The sequence below is a fragment of the Saccopteryx bilineata genome, chromosome 2 (assembly GCF_036850765.1).
Source record: "Saccopteryx bilineata isolate mSacBil1 chromosome 2, mSacBil1_pri_phased_curated, whole genome shotgun sequence".
Lineage (NCBI taxonomy): Eukaryota > Metazoa > Chordata > Mammalia > Chiroptera > Emballonuridae > Saccopteryx > Saccopteryx bilineata.
Window position 1 is genome coordinate 389045261 of NC_089491.1, and position 20077 is coordinate 389065337.

Below are 20077 nucleotides of genomic sequence, written 5' to 3' on the forward strand. Positions count from 1 at the left end.
GGGGAGGGGGCTGGCAGAGGGGGGCTGATGGGGGGAGGGGGCTGGCAGAGAGGGGCTGGTGGGGGGGAGGGGGCTGGCAGAGAGGGGCTGATGGGGGGAGGGGGCTGGCAGAGGGGGACTGGTGGGGGGGAGGGGGCTGGCAGAGGGGGGCTGATGGGGGGAGGGGGCTGGCAGAGGGGGGCTGGTGGGGGGGAGGGGGCTGGCAGAGGGGGGCTGATGGGGGGAGGGGGCTGGCAGAGGGGGGCTGGTGGGGGGGAGGGGGCTGGCAGAGGGGGGCTGACAGTGGGGTTGGCAGAGGAGGGCTGACAAGGGGGTGCTGACAGAGGGGAGGGGGCTGGCAGGGGGGTTAGGAGAGGAGGGTTGACAAGGGGGGGCTGACTGAGGGGAGGGGGCTGGCAGGGGGCTGGCAGGGGGGCTGGCAGGGGGGTTAGGAGAGGAGGGTTGACAAGGGGGGGCTGACTGAGGGGAGGGGGCTGGCAGGGGGGTTAGGAGAGGAGGGTTGACAAGGGGGGGCTGACTGAGGGGAGGGGGCTGGCAGGGGGGTTAGGAGAGGAGGGTTGACAAGGGGGGGCTGACTGAGGGGAGGGGGCTGGCAGGGGGGTTAGGAGAGGAGGGTTGACAAGGGGGGGGCTGACTGAGGGGAGGGGGCTGGCAGGGGGGTTGGCAGGGGGGGCTGGCAGGGGGGGCTGGCAGATGGGTGGGGAGGTTGGCAGAGGGGAGTGGGGCTGGCAGAGGGGATAACTCCTAAGGACACACTACCTGGGAATCGCAACCACTTTCTCATAGCCAGAGGGCACCAGGAAAGAACGAGTCTTGGAGGATGGAGCTCCAGGGTCAGGGAAGCCCACAGAGCTGGGGCGGCCACCCTGGCCACCCCTAGGACCGCACAGGCCAGGGTCGCCATGCCCAGAGAGCCCGTGTCTTCAGGAACGACCTCTCCAGCACACCCCCAGCTCTGGCTGTGCTTCCCAGCCTCGCCTAGCCGACTGGGTACCTGAGGAGGGTCCCGCGCAAGTCACTATCTTCCTTCAGGAGGAGACAGGCCGACTGCAGCCTGCTAACGCTTCCTCTTTTTAGTGCACATAGCAAGAGAGAGAGAGACAGACAGACAGACAGGAAGAGAGATGGATGAGAAGCGTCAACTTGTAGTTGTGGCACCTTAGTTGTTCATTGATTGATTTCTCATGCCTTGACTGGGGGGGCTCCAGCCGAGCAGTGACCCCTTGCTCAAGCCAGTGGCCTTTGGGCTGAAGCCAGTGATCATGAGATCATGTCTATGATCCCACGCTCAAGCCAGCAACCCCGCTCTCAGCCCGGCCATCTTAGGGTTTCAAACCTGGGTCCTCAGCATCCCAGGCCAATGCTCTATCCATTGCGCCACCACCTGGTCAGGCTGGACAGATGCTTTCTCTTCTCTTGGGAATGTGCCTAGGAGTAGAGTTGCTAGGCCATGGGGTAACTATGTTTCACATTTTGAGGAACCGCGAAACTCTTCACCAGATCACAGCTTAGGAAGGCTCTAGTCCCGCTACATTCTTGCCAACATTTGGTTGTAGCTGTTTCCATGGGCGTGACGGCTGTCTGGTTGTGGTTTCCGTTTCCATGCTCCTGAGGACCAATGCTGTGGAGCTGCTCCTCACGTTCACCTTCGTGAGAGAAATGTCCTTTATACCATTTGTACATTTCCAAATTGGGCTGTTTGTTATTGAATTTTAAGAGGCTTTCTATATTCTAGATATGTCTCTTATCAGAAATATGCCTTTCAAATATCTTTTCCCGTCCTCCGGGTTATCTTTCATTCTCTTGATGGTATCTAACGATGCAGAAAAGGTTTTAATTTTAACAAAGTCCAATTTATCTTTTTTTTTTCTTTTATTGTTTGTGCTTTTGGCGTCATATCTGAGAAACCATTGTCAAATTTATGGCACAAAGATTTACCTTCATGTTTTCTAAGAGTTCCAAGTTTTAGCTCTTACTATTTAGGTCTGTGATCTGTTTTGGGTTCATTTTTACATATCGTGTGAAGTAAAAGTGCAGCTTCATTCTTTAGCACGTGAGTATCCGGGTGTCCAACCCTCACTTTCTGTAGACACTGGTCTTTACCCGTTGGATGATCTTGGCATTCTCGTTGAAAGCTGTTGACCATAGGGATGTGGGTTTACTTCTGGGATCTCAATTCTATCCCATTGGTCTGGATTTCCGTTACGGCTTGTAGCTCCCTATTTTATTTCCATGTGAATGAACATGGTGGGAAAGTAATGTTGACAAACAGGAGGATGAAAGAACCAGGTAACTTGTACATGTGTGTAGTTTAAAAAATAAAACATCATATGTTAAAATTAGAAGGCATCTTACAGAGTTTATGCTAGTGTAAACCCTTGTTTTGCTAATGAGGTGAAAAAATATTACTTTTTTTTTTTTTTCAGGTGAGAGGAGGAGAGATAGTGAGGCAGACTCCCACATGCGCCCTGGCTGGGATCCATCTGGCAACCCCATCTAGGGATGATGCTAGATTACCAAGCTATTTTTATCACCTGAGGCTGATGCGCTTCAATGGAGCCATCCTCAGCACCCGGGGCCATGCTCTAACCCATGGAGCTACTGGCTGTGGGAGGGGAAGAGGGAGAGAAGGGGGAGAAGGAGGAATGGAGAAGCAGATGGCCGCTTCTCATGTGTGCCCTGACCAGGAATCGGACCCAGGACATCCATATGCTGGGCTGATGCTCCATACACTGTGCCACAGTCCAGGGCCAAAAGATTAGATTTTTATTTATTATTTTATTTATTTTTTATTGAGGTGACAGTGATTAATAAAATTATATAGGTTTTAAGTGTACAATTCTGTAATACATCATCTGTATGTTATATTGTGTGTTGTTCATCACCCCAGTCAAGTCTCCTTCTATCACGATTTCTTCCCCTTTCTACCATCCGCCCCACCCCCTTTCCTTCCGATAGTCACCATGCCATTGCCTCGGTCCTTCACCTTTGTCACTAAGCCCCCCTCTGACAGCTGTCGGTCTGTCCGTTCTCTGTAACATTTTAATTTTAAGAGATGAGCACATCTGCCCCGAGGCTCCCAGCTCATCAGAGGCAGAGCTGGGATTAGAACTCACATCTCTTGACCGGCAAAGTGGTCCTTCTTTCTTATTTCTAGGCCCTGCAGCTCCGGTCTCGGACCCAGTCCGCGGGTCTGCAGTGGCGGGGGTCTGTTGCAGGGCTGGGGGACACCGCCATGGCAGACGGGGCTCGGGGGGGTGGGGGCGGCGGCACGCCTCTGCTCCTTCCCGCGCTACCGCTGTGGGAGAATAGGAAGCCAGTGAGGGGGAAGCGTTGGGAAACCCTGAAATTGCTATATCCGTGCCACCGAACGGTAAGATTGCCAGGGTGACGCTCGCACATCTCCCAGGAAGGTCCCGCCCGTCAGAGGCAGCATAACGGAAGGGAACAAACCACTCTCCAACACGTGTTACCCTGCCGGGGCTGTCCCTTCCCAAGGGGACAGAGTGTGGGCGCGGGAAGCCCCGGGTGAATGACGCCAGGGGGACGGTCTGGAGGCGTGGTGTCTCGCCCCCCACCTCAGGGACACCCCGAGTGGATGGAGGAGGTCTCAGCCAGCTCCGGCAAGACAGGAGTACCCTCCGCCCCGGGGGGCTGGCCCGAGAGCGACAGCACCCTGATGGTGGTCTCTTGAGGCTTGTCTGCACTCACCGACGCCTTTTCGGAGCATCCCTGCGGGTCCCCGTTTCCCACCAGCACGGAGTGTCTCCTGTGCCACGCCCATGGCGCAAGCCCTGTGTGGAGCCAGGCTGGGGAGCGATGTCCCCCTGAACTGTGAGCCCTTCGGTGGCAGGAGTTACGTGTGTCCCGTTCGCCTCTGTCTCCGCAGGGACTGATGACGCGTGCCCGGCGCTTGGTGGATGCCGAGTGTCGGGTGAATGCAAGGTGCTCCCTAGGGGGTCTGGGCCTCGTGCGGGGGGCTCAGGGGGGCTCGGGGGGGCTCTGCAATGACAGCAGCCCCTCTGGGCACCTCTCCTTCTCCTCGTCCTTTCCTGCCTGTGCTTGTATGTGTTCTCTCCTCCGGGCTACAGTTGTGGCCCTGCTCGTGCTCCGATAGTTATCTTCTCATCTGTACATCCTGTCTCTGCTGCTAAATCACACCGTTCTCGGAGGGTGGCAGGCACGTGTTGTACTTCTGTGGGTCGCCCAGTATAGGGGACATGCTCACTTGGTGTGTCATTTCTGATGGGGAAGGTGGCTGTTGTGATATTAGGAACCTGCTGCTGAATGTGAGGCCGACAGAGTCAGCCCTGCAGGGCAGTGGCCTTCTGCTGGCCAGCTGCTGCAGGGATCTTCCCAGGGGCGGGATCTGGAGGGGATCTGGGGGAAGTTGTCCCTGTACCCTGCCTTCCTGCTGAGACCAGCCCCAGAGGAAGCTGTCCCTGTACCCTGCCTTCCTGCTGAGACCAGCCCCAGAGGAAGCTGTGACTGTGAATGGAACGGTTGTGGCTCCGTCCCCTCCCCTGACCCCTTGGTGGCCCTGGGCACCTGCTCGGGGAATCTCACTGTGTGTGTATCTTCTCCTCGTTTAGGGCTCTGGCTGACATCTTGAGACAACAGGGACCAATCCCCATAGCACACTGTGAACGAGAAACGATCTCAGCTATTGATACCTCCCCCAAAGAGAACACGCCGGTCAGATCATCCTCCAAAAACCACTACACCCCCGTGCGCACGGCCAAGCCGACCCCAGGTAAGTGCAGGCTGTTCTTTGCTGAGGCTGCTGCAAGGTGTCGGTGCTATTGCTCCTCCCTTGGGGCAGATTGTGGAGACCATGCTGTAAGATTCTCTACCGGGTGGACCGCCCTGCGAAGGAGGCCGGGGACTGTCTCGGGGGTGGGGGAGGAATCGGCGTGGGAAAGACTGCCATCGGTGAGTGTCCGGGCTGGAGAAGAGCTGTTGATTTGGGGCCTCTGTGATCTAGTGAGTGGCCGGCATGATTCTTACCTGCTAGGGGACATGTCACCCACTTGCCCATGTCGGGGAAGGTGTAGGCTGCCTAGGATGCTGTGTGACAAGAGTATGACAAGGGACTGTTGCAGTCTGTTGTAGAGATTTCTCCACTATGAGCATCTCAAAGAGCACTCCCAGGGTAGGGGCTGTGTCTGTATTGTAGGGTGACCCCGTTGTTGCTCTAGGGATCCCTGGATGGATGGTGACTTGCCACGTGATGTGAGTGTGCCTTCTAGTTGTCTATGTGCTCATCTCCATGACTGTCTGAGGGAAATGGAACAGGGCTCATTTTCCTTGTTGGATGGAATGATACATGAAGCTCTAGGAAACCGGGTGACTTGGGCAAGGTCCCTCAGATGTTAACAGTGTAGCATCAGTAGGGACGATAATGTCACCTCACCTTTACTGGATCTTGCTCTGTGCTGAGTGTTATACTGAGCATTTGACATGTGTTTTCTTACTTATTGTTCACAGCTTGTCTTAAAAGTACCCCTGTCGCCCCCATTTCAGCAGAGAAACAGGTTGGTTTAGGAGTTTCCCCAAGGACACAGGGTTGTGAGAAAGAAAACCGGGATTAAAAACTGAGCCATAAAGGTAACAATAGTGAGGACTAGAAAATCTTAATGTCCTAACCCAGTGGGGGACATGAGTCCAGAGTAGCTGAGTGGACAAGTCTCCTTTCAAGGTCAGCTGGGGGTGTCACTTCTCATTATGAGCTTTATCAGATATGCTGGTACCAACATCAGTATCCAACACAGCTTCTGTGCTGATACTTGGGTCTGAAACCTTTACATCCACCATGCTTTTCAAAGGATGGACTCTATATAGTCCAGTGGGTTTCAACCTTTTTACACTTAGGGACCTGTAAAAATAGGAGAATTATTTCGGGGACCGCTAAGGCAGAAATCACCCCGAGCGCAAGCGAATTTGACTTAAGATCATTGGGTCTGTAATCCTCATACAATATCAAAATGGTTAACTCTCTTCTGGGTTGGCATGAGATTTCTGGTGGACCGGCATTGGCCTGCAGACTGGTGGTTGAAACAAATGATAGAGTCTGAGCTAAACCTGCAATAATGACATGCGACAGCTAGGTGGCAGTTGGTATGTTACAAAATCAAATTATGGTGTATACACTGCTGGGACATATTTATTTTCCATTCATTCTTGAATTTTCTTTATTTTATAATTTTAAGGATGGATTTAATTTATTTTTTAATTGAATTTATTGGGTTGGCACAAGTTAACATAATGATATAGGCTTCAGGTGCCCTATTCTACAACACGTCTCTGGACTCTGTATTGTGTGTTCACTGCTTGCCCCCCCCCCCAGTTAAGTCTTCGTCTGTTGCCATTTTTATTAAATTTATGAAATCGGAAACTACATTGTTGCCTTTGAGGTAATAATATTAAATCTTTTGAGAATCCAATAGAAGTTAAGGACATTTTCCTTAAAAATATATACATATATATGGATATACACATTCATCCAACATCTTGCATAGGATTTAAGGAGATTCATAGACTTTTTCAAGGTAAAGATCCCCCTGACTTAAATGTAAAGATGAGAGACCCACCTTTGCAAAAAGCCGAAGATGAATTTTTTAGCCTTAATGTAATAGAAGCTTAAAATGTAAGCAAGAGAAAGAATCTTGGCCAAAAATGATTAAGAAAAAGAAACCTTTGGGCAAGTAGTTATCTACTCAGATATACCTTGGAATCACTTGGTAAGCTGTTCAAAATGCTAGCCTGGGTCCCTGGCCGGTTGGCTCAGTGTTAGAGCGTCGGCCTGGCGTGTGGAAGTCCTGGGTTTGATTCCCGGCCAGGGCACATGAAGAAGTGCCCATCTGCTTCTCCACCCTTCTCCCTCTCCTTTATCTCTCTCTCTCTTCCCCTACTGCAGCCAAGGCTCCATTGGAGCAAAGTTGGCCCAGGTGCTGAGGACAGCTCCATGATCTCCACCTCAGGCACTAGAATGGCTCTGGTTGCAATGGAGCAACTCCCTAGATGGGCAGAGCATCACCTTCTAGTGGGAGGGAGGGAGGGAGGGAGGGAGGGAAGGAGGGAAGGAGAGAAGGAAGGAAGGAAGGGAGGGAGGGAGGGAGGGAGGGAAGGAAGGAAGGAAGGAAGGAAGGAAGGAAGGAAGGAAGGAAGGAAGGAAAGGAAGGAAACAGCCACACCTCCTGGCCAGGTTGTCCCTCTCAGGGCTCAGATCCCTCCCCCTCACTGGAGCAGCAAAACCAAAGGAAGAGGGAAGGAGGTGACCGTGGACGGGAAGCATTCTGCCCAGAAGAGGACATTTGGCTAAGAGAGCCAGAAATATGTCCAGGGGACAGATGTCCTAGGTAATGAGACTTTAATGACGGAGTCTGTCTGCCTCCCCCCCACTTCTCACTTCAGAAAAATACAAAAAAATAAAAAATAAATAAATAAAAATAATTTAAAAACGTGCTAGCCTGGGCCCTACAAATTAACCAGAGCGTCTAGGGCTGCTGCGGGCATCAGTATTTAAAAAGATCTCCCCACGGTGATTTGAGCACACAGCCGGGCAAGAACCACTGGTCTAGAGGGCTTCCTTCATTTCGTGAGCGAGGGCACAGACACTGTGCAGGCCGTGCTCAGACTGGGCTGCGCACCGGAGTCACCCGGGGAACTGGAACAGTTAGGGGACCCTGCGCCCCAAACCCAGAGGTTGTGGTTTAATTGATAAAGGGGTCTGGCCTGAGCACGGAGGGGGTGGCGTTTGGAGCGGTCCAGGTGATTCGAACGCGGAGCGAAGTATGACGACCCCTGGGCTATGGAAATTACGCAGAGGCACCCACCGTGCCGAATAACTTGGACGATCGCTGGTGACCGTTGAGTCGGTACTTGGTATGTTGACCATGGTTGAGTAGAGCGCGTCGGTTTCCCCGAAGAGGCGTGGTTTGGAGTAGCCTTGTCTGCTGAGCCGGAACTTCGGGTCACGCTGACGTCCCACGCCTCCTGGGGAGCTGACCTCCGCCCTGTCTGCTCCGAGGTTCTCTGTCTCGCTAGTAAGGCAGGTAGTTTCCAGCCACTGAGTCAAGACTGATTAAGTAGCCAGGCTTGACTTGCCCTGCGTGCCTCTCCCGAGGCGAGAAGCGCTGTCATTTCTTCTTGCTTCTATCTGCACCCCTGTTCCAGTGATCGGAGGAAGAGACAGCGCTTACAGCAGGAGTCCCCCCAAACTACGGCCCGCGGGCCGCATGCGGCCCCCTGAGGCCATTTATCCGGACCCCGCCGCACGTCCAAAGGGGCACCTCTTTCACTGGTGGTCAGTGAGAGTACTGTATGTGGCGGTCTTCAAAGCACGGCGTCGCTCATGTACAGTGATGCGGGACGCACGCATCACGGCTCCAGAAGTGCATCATACCACTTGTTACAGCTAGCAGTGACAAATATGGAACTGGACAGTGACCATCTCATTAGCCAAAAACAGGCCCATAGTTCCCACTGAAATATTGATCAGTTTGTTGATTTAAATTTACTTGTTCTTTATTTTAAATATTGTATTTGTACCCGTTTTGTGTGTTTTTTTACTTTAAAATAAGATATGTGCAGTGTGCATAGGGATTTGTTCAGTTTCTTTTATAGTCCGGCCCTCCAATAGTCTGAGGGACAGTGAACTGGCCCCCTGTGTAAAAAGTTTGGGGACCCCTGGCTTACAGTGACGTGACTCTCCCCTGTGTCGGGGGAATCCTCTCTCTGTGTTTCTCGGTTGGACCTCTTCACTTAGCTTTGAGAAGTAGGAGTCGCTTCGCTGACCCAGAAAGCACTTGCATTTAAAAAGCCATTTCACAACAACCTACAACATCGACTGCTTTATAAGGGACAGAACTGCTTTGGCAAACAGCTGACTGGTATCCTTTGCCACAAAAAGATGGCAATTTGAGCAGAACATAAACAGAACTGCGCCCAGGGTGGTCAGAGAGGGGACTGACGGTGATTGTTGCTGTTGACAGTGGTTCATCAAATGGACACACCGCTGAGCGCCGGAGTTTGGTGGCAAGAGTCTTGTAGGAAGATCTGAAGGAGGGATTTCCAGAAATACCAGGGGCATCATGGCAGATGGCTAGTTAGGCTACTCAGAGGATGTCCAGGGGCCTTCCCACTCAGCACCACTGGGGCGTCCGTGAGAGATGGACACCCTAGGCTCCCTCCCACCTGCAGAGTGAATGGACCTTGCATTTTAAAGAACTCAGCAAGGGGAGTTTGAGGAGAACTGGGACAGCCTAGGTGCCGAAATAGATCTTGGTTGGCTTTCTGGTCCTCACCATTGCTGGGCATGCAGCCTCGGGCCAGTTTCGTTGCCCTTTGGAGTCTCCTTGTCTTCCCTGGGGGCTCATGGTCCCTGCTGCCCACAGTTGTTTTAAGGACGCACGGAGTTAAACCAATGAGAGCACCCAAACCAGGTCACGACGTGTTGCAAGCGCTCAGTGTTAGCCATGACTGGATTCTGGACAGATATCCACCCCTCGGGGCAAATGAGTGAAAAATGAGAAAGACCAAGCAAGGTCTTGGTGTCCCTTGACCCGTCAGAGTCCACGGATCTGTATCTAAAACGAAGGCTCCGAGACCCAGCCCCTGCCCCGGGCGCTCCTCCGAGGATGGAAGTGATGCTTCCCGGGGCTCTGGGCAGCTCGCTCGGGGTCTCGGGCATTGGAAGCACAGGGTTGTTTGATTTGGGGATAGGAGTGAGGGTCCTGCCTCAATGATAATAAAAACAAGGATGACACAAGTGGCCCAGGTATGGCCTGGGGAGCTGCCTACGGTGTGCCGGCCACTTTATTCAAGGGAGCGGATCCTGTAACGTTTCTCTGGGATGGGAGCTCCTATGCCCACATGAGCAGAGAATGCCTCCTCCAGCTATAAAAGCCTTTTATTCTATCCAGGGGTGGGATTCAAATCATTTAACAACTGGCTCTCTGCCCTAATGACCATTTTAAGTATATATATATAAAAAAAACAACCACTGATATACCAAAAGGCATTTTATTATTTTATGCATTTAATACTTAAGTAAGAACAATAAAAGCGGTACACAAAACTAGATTATAAGAGTTTTAAAATATTAATGAAAAATATTAAATAATACCTGACCAAAAAACCCCAGTGAAACTTATTTAAGATCTTTCCATATTGCTTCTTGAGTGGCGTCCTCACTTGCCATTTTTTTCACCTGCGGGCGGAATGAACGTGACTACAGGTGCTCAGAATAGGCTGCTGTGCAGATGAACATTAAAAAAGAGCGAGGGGTGTCAATGTGTGATTTCCACACTGGGCGGCTGCCCAGGCGCCCCCCTTAGAGAGAACCCCGATGCCAAGTGCCATTTCAACAACCGGTTCGCCCAACTCAACAAAATACTAGGTATCGGTTCTGCCGACCTGGTGCAGACTAGATTCTATCTCCTCCAGAAGTTCCTTTCCAACTTTACAGGGAGCTTCACAATGGACAGTTAGTTACTTTGGATGCAGGAAACCGGCGAAGCCCACTGTCCTGTCCGCCCGCCTCTGGACCCCAGCAGAGCCTGTTAGGGATGCAGAATCTTTCCTGCCCCTACTGCCTCGGAATCTGCATTTTACAAAGGTCTTTTAGATCGTTTGTATGCACGTTAAAGTGGAAGCAGATCCCTGCAGCCCAGCGGCGCTCAGCTCTGGACACGCACTGAACTCATCTAAATGGTTTGGAGATGCGCACACCTGGCCCTCATCCCGGAGAGTTGGATCTGACTGGTCTGGAGAGAACCTTGGGCGTTGGTGTTTTTCAAAAGCTTCCCCCGTGGGTCTGTTGTGTGGCAGACTTTGCAAAGCAGAGCTGACTGGGAAGGAGCTGGGTCAGTCAGGAAGACATCAGAAGACATCGTGAGGACTGCGGGGCTTGGGTCCCCATGAAGATCCAGGACGGAGCCCGGCGGGTCTGGGTCCACGGGTCTGGGTCCGCGGGCTGCAGGGACAGATCTGCAGGGCAGGCGGGCGGGTCTGACAGAGGGCGGGGTCCATTTGCAGCTGTGAATGGAGACACCGGGCGGCAGCAGCAGGCCCAAGGAGAAAGATCAGAACTGACTAGCGGGCCCCAGGGAGCCAGGCATCAGGAAGCACCCCGCCCGCCTCTGGAGGAGCAGGTCTCTTGAGCCCCGGATCTCGGAGGCTGGCAGTGGGCTGGCTCGGTGTGCATAGACGGGAGGAGAGGACATTTAGCCCGTTCACCCGGCCTGACACTGAATCACAGTGCGGGGGAGAGTGAGGTGTCTGGTCCTGGCAGTCGCGATGACATCATTTGTTGAGGCTCCGAAGTTTTGATGTCCAACTTCCCATTATCGAGAGCGGCATCCGCTGGAGGAAATAAATATTATATTTATGCCCCAGCGACCCACCACGGTGAGTTGCGTGAATGAGCGGTCCGTCATCCCGCCTCTTGTCAAAGTGGCACGCTTTAATGGCACGCGAAGGCAGCCAGGGGACGTGACTCGTCAAGCTTCGTGGAGACGAGGAGTGAAGGCTGGACAGCTGACAGAGGGGCGCTGTGTCACAGCCCTGCACGGCCTGGCCCTTCAGTGCGTCCCTCACTGCAAGCTGCTGCCTTCTGTGTCTCCCGTCAGAATCCAAACCCCCGAGCTCCTCACGCAGCACGTGCTCTTCCCGCAGGGAACTCCCCCCTCCGCTTGGTGGCCAGAAACTTTTCAGCACCAGATGTTTGTGCTGCGAAATCTGGGGCTCAGACGGCACTACCCTTCCTGGCCTTCTCGCCTGTTCCTGTCTACCCCTCTCTTTATTTTTCTCAGAGCACTCAGATCAGCGGACATCGTATATATATTTCTGGCTCATGTGCCTATTGGAATGTGCGTGCGAGTAGGCAAGGGTTTTGTCTTTCTGTTTGCTGGGATATCCTAGACCCAAGAACGGTGCCTGGGAGGTCATCACAGTCGCTCAGTGACTGTTTTGTTTTTATTTTTTATTTTCAGGGAACGAAGGAAGGAAGACACTGTCCTTCACTTAGATAGGTGTAGGAGCCAGCACATAGCTGTGGGTGGTAGGTACGTGCAGAAAAGTCTGATCAAGCTGCATGCCCCTCTGCGCTCTGTGTAAAATCACTGCGGCGTTGAGCTGTAGACCGTGCCTGTTCTGTTTACTCATGAAGATAAACTCCTTTACAGAGAGGTCCTGGGAGTCCAGGCAGCCCAGATGCCCTGCTTCCAGGCGGGGGTTTAGGGTGACAGGTGAAGCCAGACAGCCTGGGCCACAGGCCCGGATGCTGGGAAACTTCTGGTCGACCTCAGCCTCTGCTAGGAAAGGGGCATTTTCTTTTCTCAGTCATCCTTACGGGGGCGGGGTTGTCTTTTCTAGAGGGATACCCTCACAACACTTCCGATGTCTGGGGGGATGGTGAGATCAGCTGCTCCCACCTGTGCTTGACCTGTGAGGACACGGAGGCACACCGAGGTTGTCTCGGTGAGAGAGGTGGGGGGGGGACAGACCTCGGCCTCCAGGAGTCAGTGTTGGAACTGGCAGCATGGTCTGTGCCGATAGACAGACCTGGGCGGGCATCCTGGGTCCCCCGCCGATGAGCTTGAGGGCTCAGGTTACATCCCTTCAACCTCATGGCTGCAACGTGGGAATAACTAGCGCCCTCCTCCAAGGGGCATGAGAGTTGAATGAAATAATCCGTGTGTTTTAAGGGCCCGGAGCTGGCTGGGCTCAGAGTTGCTGCTCAGTAGTTTTTGGCATATTTATCGTCATCATGAGCGCCATCTCTGTTATCAAAAACACCTTCTTCTTCATCTTCCTCCGCCTCTTCTTCCCTTCTTTCCCTTCTTTCTCTTGACTCCCATGGTCTCCCTCTGCCTACATTCCTTTCTGCAGTTTCCCTGATTAGACTGATCCTTCTCTGACCTTGGGCAGGCAGGGTGGGTGGTGGGTGGTGGGTGGTCTTCGGCTGTGGCTGGTTCTCAGCTCCTCTGTGGAGATGTGCACTGGCTCGGCCTACGGTGGTCGGTCCCTGCATTCCCACTTCCGCTTTCTCAGACACCACCTGTCATTGTCCAGTTTTCCCTTGGCAATAATTTTCCTTTTTTTTTTTTTTTTTGTAAACCCAGACCTGTTGTGTGGATAGTCTCCCAGCAGACTGGCGTTGACCTTTCCCAAGAGGAGTCTCCTTCCTCTGTGCCCAGATGCTGGGTGACCCCCATTTCCTCAGCATCAGGCCCGTGTTCTTGTAGTCATTGCCCTTCCAGTCTCTGCCTGGCAGGAGGGGCAAGGGGACCGAGGGTGAACCAAAGGCTGACTGTGGCCGTCACACAAGGTGACCACTCTTTGTTGCCTCCTTGCAAGTTCTGAAAAACCCCAAAATTTCACCAAGTCAAGACTGGTGGTAGAGAAAGGTATCAACTCATCTTGATGACCAGAGTAACGTTAATTGGTGCTTATAATAGAGTTAATATGAAGTACCTGGCCCTGACCACTTGGCTCAGTGGTAGAGTGTTGGCCTGGTGTATGAAAATTCCAGGTTTGATTCCCGGCCAGGGCACATGGGAGAGACGACCATCTGCTTCTCCACCCCTCCCCTCCCCCTTCTCTCTCTCTCCTCCCCCCCTGCAGACATGACTCAAAAGGTTCAAGCAAGTTGGCCCTGGGCACAGAAGATGGCTCCATGGCCTCACCTGAGGCGCTAAAATAGCTTGGTTGTTGAGCAACAGAACAGTAGTCCCAGATGGGCAGAGCATCACCCTGTAGGGGGCTTACCTGATGGATCCTGGCCAGGGCGCATGCGGGAACCTGACTCTACCTCCCTGCCTCTCACTGAATAAAATATATATATATATGAAGCACCAGGCACCCCTGTATATATGCCTTACCCATATCATTTTATTGAATCAACACAACTCTATGAGGTACTATCGTAGTTATCTTGATTTTAGAGATGAGAAAATTGAGGACAGGGAGATTGGTCACTGTGCCTCAAGGTCGCAGACGCAGTCCTGGGTAGAAAGAGGGTTCCGCCCAAGCCTGGCTCCCAGCCCTGTGCTGTGGGAACCTCTCTGCTATCACTGGTTGCTTGTGTTTCACTTCGTGTTAAATAAACATAGACAGCGGGGTATCATTCATCTCCGCCTCACAAAGAGTCTGCCATTATGTTTGACCCATTAAGCTTTAGACATGGAAGGATTTGCCCTTTGAAGCATCTCAATTGATTTTTGTCTCAGTGCTTTTAAAGGGAGGGCAATTAGGCTAAAATACACTATCACTTCATCTTCCCAAACAGTTTACGAAGTTGCCAATGCCCTCTTGGTTCCTAGGGGTGGATGAATGGAGCCCTGTCGGCCCCCCCCCACCCCCCCAGGAAGTGTCGACAGGCCTGCAGACCTCCTTATGCAGGGTGCAGGTGCGAAGGAAGGTGCAGGAAATCCCAGGTTCCGTGGAGGGCCAGAACGTGTCAGTGGGCCTTGAGGATGCCCGGGCGTTCAACAGGCTGAGCAGAGTAGGCAGGGGGAGGGAGCGAAGGTGTAAGCAGCATGGCGCAATCACGAGGGTGGGAGTGATGTCTGGAAGGAACATTCTGTGAGAGGGGTGTTCTCAAGGGCTTCGGTGTCTGAGGGGCGGGAGCTCTGGGTGTTCTAGGGTCAGCTCCTTACGGTTTGCTGTTTCTGCTTCCTCCCCTGGGTTCCGGCGGCCGGCACTTAGCTCAGTCCTCCTCACATCCTCTCCCCTTTCTTAGAGCTTTATTCCAGACTGAGCGAGCAGACAGCCAACCTCATTATCAAGCAGGTGTGGGAAGAGCCCAATTTTCTCAATGGAAGAACCTGCATGTGACCCATTCTTTTACATTAGTTTTGGTTGTTCCGATAACTTCCTCTCTTGCTTCCTTCTGGGCTTAGGGGCATTTCGGCTGAATGATTTCTGGACGATGAGACCTTTGCGCCATCCCTTTCAGAGCCTTTCCCCCTGTGTGTGGTTTTCACTTGGTTCATCCATGCTTTCAACCAAGAAATTAAAAACAATTCACGTGGTGGTTAAAAGCATGGGTTGGTCCTGGCTAGTTGGCTCAGTGGTAGAGCATCAGCCCAACAGATGGATGTCCCAGGTTTGATTCCCGGGGTCTGGGCACATAGGAGAAGCAGCCATCTGCTTCTCCACCCCCCTATCTCTCTCTCTTTCTCTTCCCCTTCTGCAGCCAAGGCTCCACTGGAGCGAGTTGACCTCGGGCACTGAGAATGAATGGCTCCATGGCCTCCGCTTCAGGTGCTAAAATAGCTTGGTTGCTGAGCAATGGAACAGAAACCCCCGATGGGTAAAGCATCACCCCCTAGTTGGTCTCTCTGCCTCCCCTCCTCTCACTAAAATAATAATAAAAAGAAAACGTATGAGCTGTTGAGTCAAACTGTTGTGAATCTAGACTCTGCCTTGGTTTTCCCTTCTGTAAAGTGGGGGCTAAGAGATGTATCTTCCTTTGAGGACTGGAGTGGGGATTGCATGAGATTTAACATAAAGCAGTCAGAGCAGCATCTGACACATGACATTTGACACAGGGTAGTATTCTTTTAAGTCTGCGCCATCTCATATGTTGGTCACTAGGCCACCTGTGGCTGGCAAGCACTCGAAATATGTTTTTGAGTCTTGCAAGATTTCAGTTAGTAGGAGAAAAAAGAAGATAAAGATAAAGCCAGATTTATTTTTTATATTGATTACATGTTGAAATGATAATATTTTGGATACATTCGGTTCAATAGAGTCTATTAATAAAATTAATGTCACCTGGTTTTATTCTTTAACGGGACTATTGAAAACAGTAAATGTACATTAGTGTGGCTCACATCTGTGATTCACATAATATTTATATTAAGTCAAACTGATTTCAGTGTTAGCAATATTGAGTCTCGACTTGAGTCCCAAGTTTCCATTCTGAACAGAATAAAGCCCCTTCCTTAGTGGAGCTTGTGTTGTATCGGCGAGGACAGCAATACAATTAATTGAAGAAGTGACCACAGTGGACACCAGGCGTCCTCTGCCCTGACCTTCTTGGCTTGAGCTGCCAGCTGGGTGGTGGCGTAGAAAGCGTGCCCGTTACACTTACGAGGGACTCGCAAGTAGGAGCGTTGGCCGGCACGCTCGGGATGATGTCAGATGTAGGGTTCACAATGCCTTCTTGGTATAAAGCCCCGCGGTTGCATTGAACAAGCCCCCTTCTTGCGTTTCAGGAGTTCTCCCTTCCGCTAGAATCTGACGTCCTGTCTGTTCCTGGTCCTCAGACACTGGACCTGCCTCCCCTCTCTTCCCTGGGTGGTGTCCCTTCCTTCAGCATGTAAGTCTGCTCTGTCCCCCACATCACAACGAGGGGCAGCCCCCCTTCACTGCACATCCTCTACCCCCTTTTCTCTCTCTGACAGCAGAATTTAGCAAAAAAAAAACCAAAAAGGGTTGTCTCCACCTGTTGCCTGACCTCCTCTCCTCCCCCGACCCTTCAGCCCTTGGCCACCTGAAGACTTAATCACGTCGCAGCCCTGGGAGACAGTCTCTATTCTCGTGCCCACGTTGTAGGTGAGGAACCGGAGGCGCAGGGGGGTTCCGAGTCCTGTCCTGGATACGCAACCAGAGGGGGCTGGTCTGGGCTCTGAATACCTGCAGTCGGAGAGCCCCAGCCCCGCCCTCTACCTGGCTGGGGTGCCCACAGGGCGCTGGGCACCCCCTGCTGCTACGCACAGTCTGTCCTGTGGCTGTGGGTCTCACCTGCTCCTGGGCACCCCCAGCGTGGGCTTGGGACGGCAGGGGGGACACCAGGGGTGGCTACTGCTGGCTCAGCCTAGGGACACAAGGTCTCCCGATGTGAACACACAGCTGCAGGGCAGACCACCTTGCTAAGAACTGAGCCCCTCAGTTAAAGCGGTCGGGGGGAGGTCACTGGGCACTTTCAGCTTGGAGGGGGACTGGCCTAGCAACTTGTAAGGCGCATCCCTTCCGGAGAACATACTGGGAACAGGAGCTGTCTCGTGTTGAGGGCTGACTGTGGTCGGAGCTTTATTCTGTGAGTCCCCTGACCAGCCCCGCAGACAGGGGGCCGCAAGGTCACGGAGCACGGGAGAAGCCCCTCCTCTGGGCACAGCTCCTCCGTGGCAGGGTGGGGTCTGTCTGACCCAGGCTGCGTGACCTTGAGCATGACTCTGCTCGTGGCTACACCAACCGGTCTTTCTCCTGGGACTCTGCGCTCTCTCTCCCTGCGCCAGGCTTGTGAGGAGAGGAGGAGTTCATTCCACTGCACAACCGAATCCTGTTCAGAAAGGAAGTCCCTGTATTTTGATCCTGGAGGTGGAGAGAGCGGGGTAGGCGTTGAATGGCCTTTCCCAGTACAGGGTTGCCTTAAGAAGGGGTGTGCCCAGATATAGAGCCTTCCAGAAGCTAGAGGAGCTGCCCTTGCTCTGGCCAGCCTAGCTGTACCTGAGGAGTCCCCCCTCACTCCCACCCACCCACCAGAGCCTCATCCCGCTTGGGAGCTGCAGCGGCTCCGTTGGGTTGGCCGGAGTGGAGCCCCCCTGCCCCCCACCAGGGAGGCAGCCCCAGTGGGGCACAAATGGAGCCTGATCTCACCATATGGCCGGGGGAGAAGGGACAGTCACTGAGCTGGCCCACTAATTACCCACTGTGCCCAGGAAGCAGGAGGATTTAGAATACGTTTGGCTGTGACCAAAATGAGGTGCAGGGGAGGGGGGAGCCAGGGAGCGGCGGACAGGGCTTGAATTCACAATGACCTCGGTGAGCGGGCAGAACAGAGGGACCGGCAGAGCACGGCGCAGCAGGAGAGCCAGGGTGCGGGGCAAGGAGAACAAATAGCTGTCTGCTTCCGGGGAGGGCGGCCGCAAGCCGGCCACGGGGTTTCAGAGGGTAAGAGCTCGCCAGAGGAAGGAGACCCAGCCCCTCTCTGAGTGAGAGTCCCTCCCTCCAGGGGGCTCCAAGTTCATTGTCTACAGACTGTTTAGGAACAACATGGAGGAGGAGGCAGCATGGAGCAGGATAAGAAGCACCCACTGTGCGCTGAGTACTCCCTCAGGGCATGTGAGCGAGACACACAGTGGGGATACACACAGTGGATAAGACTGTCCCAGCCCGAGGAGCAGAGAGACAAAACCGTAACAATGACAAGAGAGCCGGCCGTTCAGGCGCCTCACCACAGTTATCGGCCGCGTGCTCACAGGGTTCAGAGGAAGGCGGCTGTGGCCGGGTGGGCATCCTCGAGTGCTGTGGCGAGTGGGTGGGACACCCACGGGGGGGAGGAGGATGGCGGGCAGAGGGTGCCCCTGACTCGTGGACTGCGGTCCACAGGAGCCTGGAGGGCAGGGATGCTGACGGGACCAGTGGTTTGTGAAGGGGAGCAGTGACTTCATTCCTTTGGAAAGGATGGTGGTGGCTCTGCTGTCAACAGACTGCGATGATGAAAGAAATGGGGAAAGGCCAGAAGGACGGGAGCTCTGTGTCCTGCTGGAAAAGGCAGCTGTGAGCAGGGGACATTTTCTCCATCTTTCAACAGGAGGGCCGTGTCCCTGGGGGAAGCAGGACGAAGGAAGGGGGGGTGTCTATTATGGAGGTGCCATATGGCGAAGTCAGGCTAATGGTGGGGGTGGCGATGGGGCAGGTCGGACCATGCAGTGGGCTCGGAGGAGAGCTGGTGAGGGTCCGAGGTAAGGGGCACAGAGGAGGAGGCACCAGGGCCACAGCCCATCAGGAGCACGTTGGGAGGACAGAAAGGAGAGGAGGTCAGGACAGTACTCAAGATATACTGGTCCCTCTGTTCAGACACAAACGGTCTGACCCTGTACTGGAGTCGGCCTCCGGGGATATGGGCGTGCACAGAACAAAGTCTCCACTCTTGTGGTGTGTCGGTGAGTGGGGACAGGGAACAAACCCATAGATGTACAATGGAAAACCAGGGAATGAGAAGAGCTTCAAGGAGATGGGGCAGGACAGGGGGGTAGAAGGTGACGGAAAGAGGTAGGAGGAAATCTGATTTGAGGAAGGGCCCAATTACTAAGGCGGAGACCCCAATGACTGAGAGAACGAGCCACACATGATGGTGTGTGCACAGGGAAGGCCTAAGATACAGCCTGGTGTGTGTGGGGGCGGGTAGAATGGAGCGGAGAGAGCCTGGGTGGGCGGGGAGAGAGCCAGGGTGGGGAGGGGAGAGAGCCAGGGTGGGCGGGGAGAGAGCCAGGGTGGGTCAGGGAGAGAGCCAGGGTGGGTGGGGAGAGAGCCAGGGTGGGTCAGGGAGAGAGCCAGGGTGGGTCAGGGAGAGAGCCAGGGTGGGCGGGGAGAGAGCCTGGGTGGGGAGGAGAGAGAGCCCGGGTGGGGTGGGGAGAGAGCCTGAGGAGGTGGGGAGAACCAGGGTGTGGTGGGGAGAGAGCGTGGGTGGGCGGGGAGAGAGCCCGGGTGGGCGGGGAGAGAGCCCGGGTGGGGGGGGGGGAGAGCCCGGGTGGGGAGGGGAGAGAGCCTGGTGGGCGGAGAGAGCCCGGGTGGGTAGGGGAGAGAGCCAGGGTGGGGAGGGGAGAGAGCCTGAGGAGGTGGGGAGAACCAGGGTGTGGTGGGGAGAGAGCGTGGGTGTGTCAGGGAGAGAGCCAGGGTGGGCAGGGAGAGAGCCCGGGTGGGGAGGGGAGAGAGCCCGGGTGGGGAGGGGAGAGAGCCCGGGTGGGCGGGGAGAGAGCCTGAGGAGGTGGGGAGAACCAGGGTGTGGTGGGGAGAGAGCGTGGGTGGGCGGGGAGAGCCCAGGTGGGCGGGGAGAGAGCCCGGGTGGGCAGGGAGAGAGCCCGGGTGGGCGGGGGGGGGGAAGAGAGCCCGGGTGGGGAGGGGAGAGAGCCCGGGTGGGCGGGGAGAGAGCCTGAGGAGGTGGGGAGAACCAGGGTGTGGGGGGGAGAGAGCGTGGGTGGGCGGGGAGAGCCCAGGTGGGTGGGGAGAGAGCCCGGGTGGGGAGGGGAGAGAGCCCGGGTGGGGAGGGGAGAGAGCCTGAGGGGGCGGGGAGAGAGCCCGGGTGGGCGGGGAGAGCCCAGGTGGGTGGGGAGAGAGCCAGGGT

At 54.3% G+C, this 20077-nt stretch overlaps 1 protein-coding gene across 1 annotated transcript in view; it reads left to right on the plus strand.

Moving 5' to 3' along the window:
• Positions 1–20077, plus strand: part of SHISA6 (shisa family member 6) — a 254219-nt gene that overhangs the window by 20729 nt on the left and 213413 nt on the right. Inside the window, exon 2 of the mRNA XM_066264275.1 lies at positions 4593–4753. Coding sequence (XP_066120372.1) covers positions 4593–4753 — 161 coding nt within the window. The remainder of the gene's footprint in view (positions 1–4592; positions 4754–20077) is intronic.